The sequence below is a fragment of the Tinamus guttatus genome, unplaced genomic scaffold, assembly GCF_059628265.1.
Source record: "Tinamus guttatus ecotype Peru unplaced genomic scaffold, ASM5962826v1 Tinamus_guttatus_pri_ptg000121l, whole genome shotgun sequence".
NCBI classification, from domain to species: Eukaryota; Metazoa; Chordata; class Aves; order Tinamiformes; family Tinamidae; genus Tinamus; species Tinamus guttatus.
Window position 1 is genome coordinate 125,008 of NW_028288655.1, and position 12,089 is coordinate 137,096.

At 37.1% G+C, this 12,089-nt stretch overlaps 1 protein-coding gene across 1 annotated transcript in view; it reads right to left on the bottom strand.

Annotated features, from left to right (window-relative positions):
* The window catches only part of PDE8B (phosphodiesterase 8B), a 62,230-nt gene that overhangs the window by 24,227 nt on the left and 25,914 nt on the right, over nt 1–12,089 (bottom strand). The window contains exons 3-6 of the mRNA XM_088521396.1: nt 7,602–7,792; nt 6,188–6,247; nt 5,161–5,218; nt 1,084–1,172 (exon numbers count right to left, since the gene is read on the bottom strand). Of these exons, the coding sequence (XP_088377522.1) occupies nt 1,084–1,172; nt 5,161–5,218; nt 6,188–6,247; nt 7,602–7,792 (398 nt within the window). The remainder of the gene's footprint in view (nt 1–1,083; nt 1,173–5,160; nt 5,219–6,187; nt 6,248–7,601; nt 7,793–12,089) is intronic.

Below are 12,089 nucleotides of genomic sequence, written 5' to 3' on the forward strand. Positions count from 1 at the left end.
CTACTAAATAACTATGTAAACACAAATCCTATCTTTATCTATAAATTTTGTTTTAATTGCATTCTTCATGTATCGAATCATTCATTAAACCTAAAGCCACTTTAAATTCCACCTGAGAACATGATCTTAGAAAAGGCTACTCTTTCAACAGCAACACTGAATCCTTTAGTAGCCCATATGTTGCCTCTCTGACCCAAGTGATAAAAAAGGGCCATATTATAGAATTTGCTGCAGATGGAACTATAATTTACAGACCTACAGAACTGCATCTTGTCTGTATTCAACGGCTGTTCCCTCACATAGTCAAAATGCAAACACATTTACATGTGTATATAAGCATCTATTTTAAATATAAAATTAGTCATATTTAATGAAAAGTTATAGTGGGATGAAGATCATTTGTCTTTAATTTCTCCCCAAGATAAATATCGATGATCCTGCTATGAGTCTTGTTCAGGTAAGAATATTAAAAAACTTGGGGTATGAAAATATGTCTCAAGACTGTGTTCATCACAAGTTGTCAGATATGAAACCTCAGATATATGCGATCAAGAATCACTTTATGAAGTTTTATTATCATGTAAATTTGTAGCCCATAACTTTGTACACAAGACAGCATTTTAAAAAATGCTCCCTTCCTGACTACATGAGAAGAAGTCATTGTTCTGCAATATCTTTGCTGAAGGATCTCATCCAGATTTGTGTTAGTAAAGGTTGCTAGAATGTCATCACGTTCAATACGGACACCGCAAGACACATGGGGCACAAGCGAGTATTAGAATAAAGGACATATATGATATGTTGCATTAACGAAAACCATAATCTAAATTACTAGTGTATATGACACACCAACTAAGGTTTCTTTTACTAAGGGTAAGGTTTCTGGTAGTAAGGGTACCAATCAATACAATACTTGACTTCTTCCCTTGCAAAATGGTTGAACAAGAAAATAAGCAAATAATAATCAACTAACATAGAAGTGCAAAGCACATACATACATAGTTGGGAAGAAGCAGAAATTAAACTGATACAATCGCGTAGACCAGAAAGTTTATGTTTGCAGCTTCTTACACTTTTACATACCGTAATTTGAACTGAGATCGCACTTCCCCATGCTCTATTTGAATCAGTTCATTGTAACAAGCAGTTATGCTGCTATTCTCCATGAATTGCTGGAAGAAAAATCAGGAGGAGTGCATAAAACAGACCTGAATATTTTAAAACTATTATTTCTCTTCCTGCAATCAAAACTAACTTAGTTGTACCCTTTGTATCCAGTAATCATCTTTTCCACAGGAATGGTTTCATAGATCAAGTTAGCATTGCCAGTTAAATACCAAGCAAGTATGACAATCTGCTAAACATCAACTGCGAATTTTATCACTTGTTTTTATGAACCCAGTTAGGTATAGATAATATAGAAAAAAACACTCTCACACAAAACTTGCATTGCATTGATGGGTCATTTTGGACATCTTTTCCTTCATTCAGAAAGGCAATGAAATACATTAAAGATGTAACAGATTCATACTAAAACAGAAGAAAAAAAAACCCACAAATATATACATACTGGATATTTCACTTTTATTTATTTTTTTTTCCCAAGGAACTATAGTAGCTGAAATACTCAAAGTATAGTAACTTTGTTCTGCAAATAACCTGCACTGTAGCTTTTGAAATCTGAACTGTGGAAAGGTATTTGAAGTAAGGAACATGCTGACAACAATTAATAAAACTTTTATGTACTCCAGAAGGAGAGCATGTCCTGTTTGGCAAAGGTAGTAAGCAGAACAGTTCTTGGTCACTCTGAAATTAGAAATTAGATGTCAGTCACAAAGAAATAGTGGATTCTCTGATTTCAGTTAAAGCAGACTGCTCATTAGTAAACTTTTTCTATCAAGAGCCAAACCACCCCTTTATAAATACATGCACAGATTTTCTGTTTTTCTTCGAAAATACTCTGTGATGTCATCAGTTCCCACAGTACAGCTGGGTGCTGCACTGTGAGCCATCGGTCAAACCTCTGAAAAACAAGACCAATTTTAGAAAAACCTACGTTTCCTTCCTTTATGAAAAATCTTTTCAGCCCAACTTGTTCCCAATATGTAAAAATTAGAGAAAAAAAAACCTGTTAACATAGGCCTACTTCACTCGTTAGTGTTATCATTTTAAAATATTTCTGTAACTCTCATTCCACATATGTGAAAGTATATGTAATCAAAAGGCATGGTATCAGCTTGGCAGAAGTGCAAATGATGATGTGTTTTTACATAATAAATTGTCTTGAATCATATTGTTCTTCTGTGGCACAGTAGATTTCAAATACATTTGTTTAAAATTTAATACCATATAAATCTATTAAAAAATAAAACTTAAACAATGACAGTAGCCTCTTTTATAGATAAAATTTACTAGAACATACTCACACTTCATTTTAAAAATGCATTTTAAAGTAGTGCTGTTGATTGCCAAAATTTAAACAGAAAAATCTAACTACCATATCAGAACAATCCACTAGATAGATAGGCATCAAGAATTACAGTCTGCCCAAGCACTACGTTTTCTTTTGACTGCTGCGTATCCTTACGTAGATGCACTGAATATCTTTAAGTTTACAGCACTAGTTCATTCACTCATTCAAGTTCACTCGAAACCTGCGAAATCAGCTGAAAATCAGGAATTTTATTCTCTTTCTTCTAATCCATGCGTACAAATGAGGCATGAGAAGATGAAGATCTATTAACTCTTACATATTGGAAGGCAGACAATAATACATCCATTTAAAAAATATAGCAAAACATTTACTATTTATACAGTATATTTTTATTTAACAAACATATACTTTATGTTTGTTTTAGTTCACTTTAGTTGGATTCCACTTTCATCCTACATAGAACTTGACACAAATATTAATCAGCTAGTACAAATGCATCATTGGTCTTGCTTAGCAAGAACTACATTTAACTTTACAGATTTATTTAGTTGCAAACCAGAAAGTTTTAATAATAATTGGTCAACAAGAACCAACACTTGTTTATGGCAGAAACTAAAATTCAAAATGCAATACAAGATTGCAATTGAGCAACTGCAAATATTAAGGCATCCTGCTTCTTTAAATGACAGTAAAATTAGTCAGGAAGTTTAAATCACTATTATTTAAATTAGTCCATCCTAAGTAGGCTATTACTATACTGAGGAGAAAAATATAAGCATAATACACACATTGCATTAGCAAGACCATTAATTAAATAACAACAACAACAAAATAATGATACTGGGAAAAAAAATCTGAAGATAGGCTAAAAAATCATGATTTTCTTAAGGAGGAAGAGAAAAAAAGAAGCTATCTCCCAAAAAAGGATGAATGGACTTCTCAGAAACCATTGGATCTAAACCTGATCTCCAAAGTCTAATTACAGAAAGCTGCATTTAGAAGGCAAGCACCACCAGAGAGACCAACTGCAATTTTTTTTTTTTTTTTTGGTCAAGGGAGAAGAAGGAGAAAAAATGAGGAAAAAAGATGACAATATGACGATATGACGAATAGTGGTACTGCAAGGTAAAGCTACCAGAAAAACAAGATTGTAAAGATGAAGACAGTTAAGGGAAATGTATAATTTGAACAGACACAATTTTTCAAAAATTCTAGTCCCTGCATATGCTGAGTTTTAAGCTTCTTTCTTTTTTATTTGGAGAGGGATGTTTTTGTGTTTGCTTATCCTTGCTTTGGCTTTTGGGTTTGGGGGAGAGAATGGCTAGAAAGTCTTCACAGCCTTCCCTGTTGACCTGCCACAGTAACAGGTCAAGCACAGAAAGACTGCACCACTTTTCCCTCCCCAAAAGGAAAGGCTGCACTGAGATGGGCCTCAGAGTGACCCAGTGTTTCCTGGGGCTGTACTCAATGCAGCACCTAGCAGTGCATCTAGCTCACAGAACACATTACCAGGCATTTTTTAATGGAATACTGAACTTCAGAGGAAATGAAAAGACTGCTGTTAAAAGCATTAAAGCTTTTTGGGTTGAAAGAGCAAACTACTCTAAGAAAAGACGTGAGTACTCAGGATAACCTTTCTCTCAGCCCCTACTTTTCCATTTATCACAGCATGTGAGCTCTTCAGAAAATCTTTAATGCTTTTGTCCTAATAGTACCCCTCTGAGAGGCACAGGATCTATTACCTCCTTTTGGAGATTATCTGTAAGTGGTGACTGACACTTCACAATGAAGCTCAAATAATGAATTAGGTCAGATATTGGATTCAAGCACATTATGCACATAATACATATGCACATTAGCATGGTATTCTGTCTGGGCTAATTTCCTCGCTTCTCTAACTCTCCTAACTTCACTTAATTCTCCTAACTACACTGTCTGCTAATGTCAATACATCAACTTCCTTACAGATCTCCAGCTTGAATATTGTAACTATTTTGTATTATATTAACCTAAACCTAACCAAGGCAACACACACAAACGCAAGGAGAGAGCAAGCAACAGAGCATGCATTCTCAAAGGTGAGAAATACTTTCTATTCTGCTGTCGTCTACAAAGTTGTGCTGAAAAGTGGTATGACAGTTGATCTTCTCTGTCTCCTGTACAGAACACTTTCTAATGTAATAAAAAGAAAGAGTTCAAGCCAACATAACAAGTCAAATCTCACTGAAAACAAGAATGCCTCTCCATTTCAGCTGGAGCTAGACTAGGCTTGTATTCCTTTCAGAAGGGAAATTCTAGCAAACAGCATGTCAAGAGGTCCACATCATCAGGTAGCATGAGGTGGTGTGCAGCATATATTAATCATGGTCCCATATCATTATTTTTTCAATGCACTCGTAACCAAAACCCACACCATTTGCCCAGGCTGCAAGAAATTGGTCCATACTATTCCTCGTTCTTCTAGAAGCGTGAGCTAGGTCACAAATTTCCTTATGCCATAAGCTTCTCAGGAGTTTTGTTAAAAAGAAGAAAGGATACACAATCAATAGGCATTCTTTTCCCATCAAATAACATTGGTTTTCCCATCAAACATAACATTTCTGATAGAATCAAATGTGCGATTTACATAAAGGATTTGTTTTCCATTTGAGGAAGCAGAAAAAGTGGAAGTGTTCCTAACTTACTAGGTAACTGTGCTTACTATATTAAAAGTGTTTTACACATACTCTGTCAAAACCTGCATGAAGAAGGGGAAGAACAGAAGTCTCTTCCTGGTCAGAAGATCTACAGAGAGAAAAGATATGATCATATGATATCATATGAACATTTGATATCAATTTGAAACAGTTACCTGAACATATTGCAGTGAGAATAGCATTGTATAAAATACACATAAAAATAATATAATTCCAGAAGTTGACCTTGTCAATATATTTCAAGATGCAGCATAGCTGGCAAAACTCGTAGGTATTCAAGAGAAGTCCTGTCTCTCTTCACAAACATACAAGGGTATTAGGAAGACAAAGCATGAAAGAGGTAAATGACATCCTGCAACACCCCATGAGAAAGAACCTAAGGTGCTTTTAAGTAAAATGTGAAATAAATTGGAAAATCTTAATCAGCACCGAACTTGGTGTCTATATTCTAATATTGACAAAAATAGTTCTTGACCTTCCATTCCATTTGCTAATCTTTCAATGAGTTAGTAAATTACTAAAGTTAGAATGTATTCAGCTGCGTGCAGGAATTTTGATAAAGACAGGGAAGTTCTACTCTATTTGACCTATCTGATCTAATCTAAGTTTCTGATCTATTTGATAAACAACATATTCATTTAAGTCAGTATGAATTTCACCTGAATATATAGGGTATGAATTCTTGAATAGGTTTTACAGAATCTTTGTTGTCAGTTTAGTATCAGCAGAAATTAAGTTTATCCCTATCCCCAGTTCCCTGAGAACTAGTTTTTATTTTAGGAACTTTCACAGAACTTTCTAATTTTACTTAATATACAAGCCATTATGTTATGATCCCCAAAGAAAAGGTGGTAGAGATTGTTTTACTCTGTATTAATGGAGAGTTATCAAATATTTAAATACGCCATATGTAACATCTCTTTTCTATTCAGGTAAAAATAGCTACTACATTAAAGTTATTCTGTAAGGCTGGCTAATAATGCTACCTATTATTAACGAACTGTAAGACATCATATTTTTCTAAAAGTAAAAAGCTGTCCCAAGGAGAAATACTTACGTGCGTGGAACCACAGCAAGTATTACAGTGTGTTCTGATGGCTTTGTGGCACGGAGAGACCTACAGAAGAAAAATCCCTCAGTTTTCTCAATGTTACTTATAGTATCTTTACAGACAATAAAAAAGAAAACTAAGCCTGAAAGATTCTACTGAATTTAGAAAATATGATGTCATACTGCCAAAACCTACCTACCCTTCTCAGGTACTCTGTTTCCATTTTACTACCAGACTCCTCATTTTTGTGCCACAAAGAGGATATAGAGGTGGTAAGATCAAACACATCCAAGTTTTCCCCTGCTTACCCAACTCACTTGGGGTATACTGCCCTGAATGCGTGAGGTGAGTCAGCCTCTGCAACATGTTTTCAATACCCATCACTGTATTCACCCTAAAATCTCTCCTTCTCAATCTCCTTCCATTATCATTGTCCTTTTAGAGACTGTAAAATTTTCTTTAAATTATAGGAAGTATGTTTGGAGCATGCAAATAAGAAAAGAGAAAAAGCACCTGAGAACTTGCTTATAATAGACTTTCATTTATGAAATAAAAAAAATGCAGAATTTTACCACAGTTGAAGAGAGCGAGATCTTACCAACGAACTGAAAGAAAATATGAGCAAGTATCAAATACAGAAGAACATGCCATTCATCTTAAATTCGTAAAGGATTTTTTTTTCCAAACATGCCACAGTCTCCTGGATAAGGAGTCCTTATATATATTTATTTGTCAGTCTTTTAGAAGTATTTCTGTCATCACAAATAATGAGTTTTAAAATCCTATTTTTGATAAATGTGGCAAAATTGTGCTCATGATGGTCTAGGAAGCACAGCAGGATGTATGTTACAAAACGCATGCTCCAGCTTAAAAAGTGCATCTTAGCACAGAATGTTAAAATGCTTACAAACTTAGAGGTATTAAGACAGTCATGTGCAACAAAAAGTGATGCGAACTTTTGCAAAAAGAATAGTTCTCAGTGAAGCAAGCCTAATCTGTAGGATAAACAATAGCACTCCCTTGAGGCCCTATAGCTTTAGATTTTGCTGGAGCAGGAACACAAAAATTAAGTTTTTCACAACAGCTCTGACTTACGCTGTGATGGAAGTCCACAACCTACAGAGATACTACAAGTCAAATATCTGCCTCATCAAAAGTGTATTTTTCAAATTCTCTTCTCCTTCCAGATATAGATATATAATAAATTTAATCTATCTTTCTTTCCTCCCTCATATTCTTTCCTCCCCACCACAGTTTTTATCTTTCCTCTCAATGACAGATCATTGCAAATTTCCTGGTGCCAACCTCCAAACTTCCAGCTTACTACAGTTTTTTGGCTTTCAATCTCCTTTTTGTACAATTAGAGGTTTTGTACAGTGTATTATGAAGTTCAAGAGAAGCAGAAGGTCCATGAGGTTACCTGCAGATAGCTTCTGCATCAAAATATCTGGAGTTCCTGTGATCTATAACAATTATTTCCTGGTGCTTATCAAGAAAACATTCAAGTGCTGACTCTGGTGTCCGGGCAATATTGCACCTGTATCCAGCTCTGTCACAAGCCCACCAGAAACCATCACTCTGGTTGTCTTCTTTTGCAAATATCAGCAAAACCTGTAAAGTATGCAAAACAGCAGCACTATCTTAAACATACCACATCGTTCTCTGCATGGTGCAAATCTTAGTGACAAATACATTTTTACTATATGAAAAATCCAAACTGTTATGGATGCAGAAGAAAATAAAAATAGCAACAAAAAAACAACAGACAGCCAGATATGGACAGAGCTGTGTGAGGGAAAAAAAACAACCCAAACATGACAATTTCTGTCCAACATTTTTTCCTAAATTACATAACGATATGTAGCAGTTTTATCAACATGAGCTGAACACTCCAGGAACTGCTCACACACAAACAAAACATGAGCTAGGATACTGCACAAGCTACTGGTCTAGGAAGAAAATTTGATACTGTAAGAAGTCTCTTTGCTAAGTGACACCCAAAATACATGGTGAGCACAGCTGTAATTGTGCACTTTTTATTTTTAAGAAAACATATTCCCAGAAGGAAAGAGTTTTTCAGTCTTGCCCTACAATACTTATTATCAGTTCATAAATTACAGAGTTAGGAAGGCCAGTCACATACGTGCCCCTCCTTCATCATAGCAGCCATCACCAGCCATGCTCTTGTGCTACAGATGAAGAAATATATTAGCATAGCAAAAACATGCTGCAAAAAAGAAAAGCCTCATGAAAGCAGAAGCTTTTCCATAGCTATTCAACTGCACAGAAAGGCATCAGACAGAGTATAGATGTAAAGCAAATCCCTTTCACACATGAAAGTCATCAACAGCTTTACTGAAATGATCTGTCAGAGCAATATATGCAGTACTTTACCCAAGACGCTCATGAGAAAGGTCAAAGCTTTTGTCAGCGTTGTATTGTGTAGCTGCGGTGCCACCATGTGAAATTCAACACCACCAGCCCTGAAGCACCACAAGGTGGCCATAACTTTTCTCTTATCTTAAACCAAGTGGATTATTGAATTCTAAATAATGAACAAAGCAAATAATGAGCGGTGGATATCATCTATCTTGACTTCACCAAGGCTTTTGACACCATCCCTCACAACATCCTTCTGGGCAAGCTCCAGAAGTGTGGGATAGATGAGTGTACAGTGAGGTGGATTAGGAACTGGCTGGATGACAGGGCCCAGAGAGTGGTGATCAGCGGTGCAGAGTTTAGTTGGAGGCCTGTAGCTAGCGGGGTCCCCAAGGGTCAGTCCTTGGTCCAGTCCTGTTCAATTTATTCATCAATGACCTGGATGAAGGCACAGAGTGCTCCCTCAGCAAGTTTACTGATGATACCAAACTGGGAGGAGTAGCTGATACCCCAGAGGGCTGCGCTGCCATCCAGAGGGACCTGGACAGACTGGACAACTGGGCGGTGAAAAACCTCATGCAATTCAACAAGGCCAAGTGCAAGGTCCTGCACCTGGGGAGGAATAACCCCAGACACCAGTACAGGCTGGGGACTGACCTTCTGGAAAGCAGCTCTGCAGACCTGGGTGTCCTGGTGGATGACAAGTTGACCATGAGGCAGCAGTGTGCCCTCGTGGCCAAGAAGGCCAATGGGATCCTGGGGTGCATTAAGAAGAGCGTCTCCAGCAGGTCGAGGGAGGTGATCCTGCCCCTCTACTCAGCCCTGGTGAGGCCACATCTGGAGTATTGTGTCCAGTTCTGCGCTCCACAGTACAAGAGGGATGTGGAGCTGCTGGAGAGAGTCCAGCGCAGGGCCACAAGGATGATCAGGGGCCTGGAACATCTGCCCTATGAGGAGAGACTGAGGGAGCTGGGCCTGTTCAGCCTGGAGAAGAGAAGGCTGAGAGAAGACCTGACCAATGTCTCTAAGTACCTCAGGGGAGGCAGTGAGGAGGATGGTGCTGGCCTCTTTTCAGTGGTGGCCACCAACAGAACTAGAATGAAAATATATCTATTTTTTTTAATTTATTAGAGTATTGTATTTAACAATAAGCAGATTTGGATTACTGAACAGTTGTCACTCTGCCCAATCACTCACTGATTTACAGCTATCAGAGTCTCTGAAAGCAGTTACATGGTTAAGCTGTAGACCTCTGTCTGTGGATACTCAGGTCAAGTCCTTACACTCTGATACAATCTTCTGTTTCGTTCCAAATGCTGTTAGCTTTGTTTTGTTCCAGCTGTGATCAGCACAATGCGGTCAGCAAACAGGTTTTTCACGGTGCATTTTTTTTTTGTCTTTTTCCTTCTCTTGCCATCCCCATTTTAGAAATAAACGATTGCAAAATTAAATCATTTACCAGCTGCAAAATACTGGAGCATAATTAAAGTCCCCAAACCCCCACTGGTAGCTAATTATGAGTGGGAGTCCTTTTGAGAATATTAACTTTAAAAGGCACCACTTACAGTATTATTACCATGCTTTCTCATTAAAAATTGTACAGAATTTACTTTAAATCATTAAAACAGACTAACTAGAGCCTTGCAGGTATACTGCAAGATATGTTTTAAAAGCTAAAATTCAATGCATGTCTCTTGGTGGAAGATATTTTATTTATTTATTTATTTATTTAACTGTAAATTGTTCATTTTGCTCTGTCACAGGCACTGCAGACTTCTCTTGCTTAGATAATTCAAAATTTTTGGTAATATATTGGAATCTTACCATCTTTTTGAGTATTTGTGTTGAACAACTATTGTATTTCTTGGCTCCAGCTTATCAAGCAAATACAGGAAATTGACAGATCTGCCTCAAAGATCTCAAAATCATAGAATCATAGAATCACAGAATGCTTAAGGTTGGAAGGGACCTCTAGAAGTCATCTCGTCCAACCCCCCCTGCACACGCAGGGTCACCTCAAACACGTGGCACAGGACTGCGTCCAAGCGAGTTTTGAAGATCTCCAGAGAAGGAGGCAAAACAAAAGACACCAGGGACACCAAAAGGAAACAAGGAGAATGTTATAAACACCAACTGAAGAAGTCATAGCATACTACCTAATTATTTATATGTTCTGGCAGGTATCACAGCACAAGAGTTTTAGAAGAAGAAGCTATCAGCGGCTTAGAATTAGTTAAGAAGAAACTCTTGTTACACCTCAAATGTGACTATAGTTAAATGCTGGGCATCATATAAATGCTTCAGTCACAGTTCCATAGGGGAAATCATCATTAGCAGGACAGAAATGCAGTTTGGCGTCAGTGCTAGAAAAGAGGTGATGGGCAACAAAGGCTTTAACAGGAAAGTGAGCTTTCTGAATGGAGGACAAGATAATATGGTAAAGAAATAATTGTATGTGCCAGAAATACTCTGTAACAGTTTTCTAAAAGCAAGAAAGCTGTATGTGCTAAGACCAATAATAAGGTTTTAGGACCTTAATAATAAGAAGAACCAATAATAAGTTACTAAGATAAGAAGGACGATGATAAAAAAAGTCAGTATCGCAGTGTCCTCCTTAAACCCATGAATGCAGGATCAGCACCACAGTAACTCTACTAGTACACAAGTAGGATTACTTCTTGTGGATGAAGTGTTCTAAGCAGATGATGCCAAATTTCACCTTAAATCCTTGCTTTGTTAGTGCTTATCATTACATTTTCTGTGCCTTGCCCCACCACTCTCCCTATCGCACTCCAAACCTCTAATCACTTGGTCATTAGGGAAATTGCCAGCACATACATGGTTTCGATCTAATAAAAATAGGAATTAAAAATGTACAATAGTTATTGCTCAAAAAAACTTCTGGCTTATATGATGTCACATAATAGACCATCACTCTCTCATTTTAACAATTACTAGCGGTTCCAGATGAAGGTTTTTTTCTTGTTTTGCAAGGTACTCCGCAGAAACTGAAAATAGTTTTTATCTGTGGTCCAATTCCACAAATTAAGCTCACATTAATTCATCCACATTGAAGTTTCGTCTTCAATCAATTCAACCACAAGTGTGAAGGAGACTGATGCAAGTCAGCTCTTTGGCCATCAGAATCCGTCTTCTATCAAAAAGCAAAATCCAAGAAAAGCTCCAACACTAACCATATCCAGCGATTTTCCTAGGTTATCATCTGGCCTCTTTTAGCTTTTTCTTCCGATCTAATCGCATATATCGCTATCTCAAGAATCTTATATAAAAGCACCACATCCAAATCTTTGTCAGACCTAACAAATAGTTCTGCAGAAGAATAAGGCAGCTTTCTGTGTGTACTAAATACTTACGAAACAGCTTTCTCCTGTGTTCTCTGCAGAAACAGCACATTTACCCATGTATAAGGTCTCAGAATGAATCCATACCTATTTTCCAGCTAGAGCACAAAATTCAGACAGACACACATATGCTGCATGTATGAGAAAAAGGATGGGAGGGCTTTTGG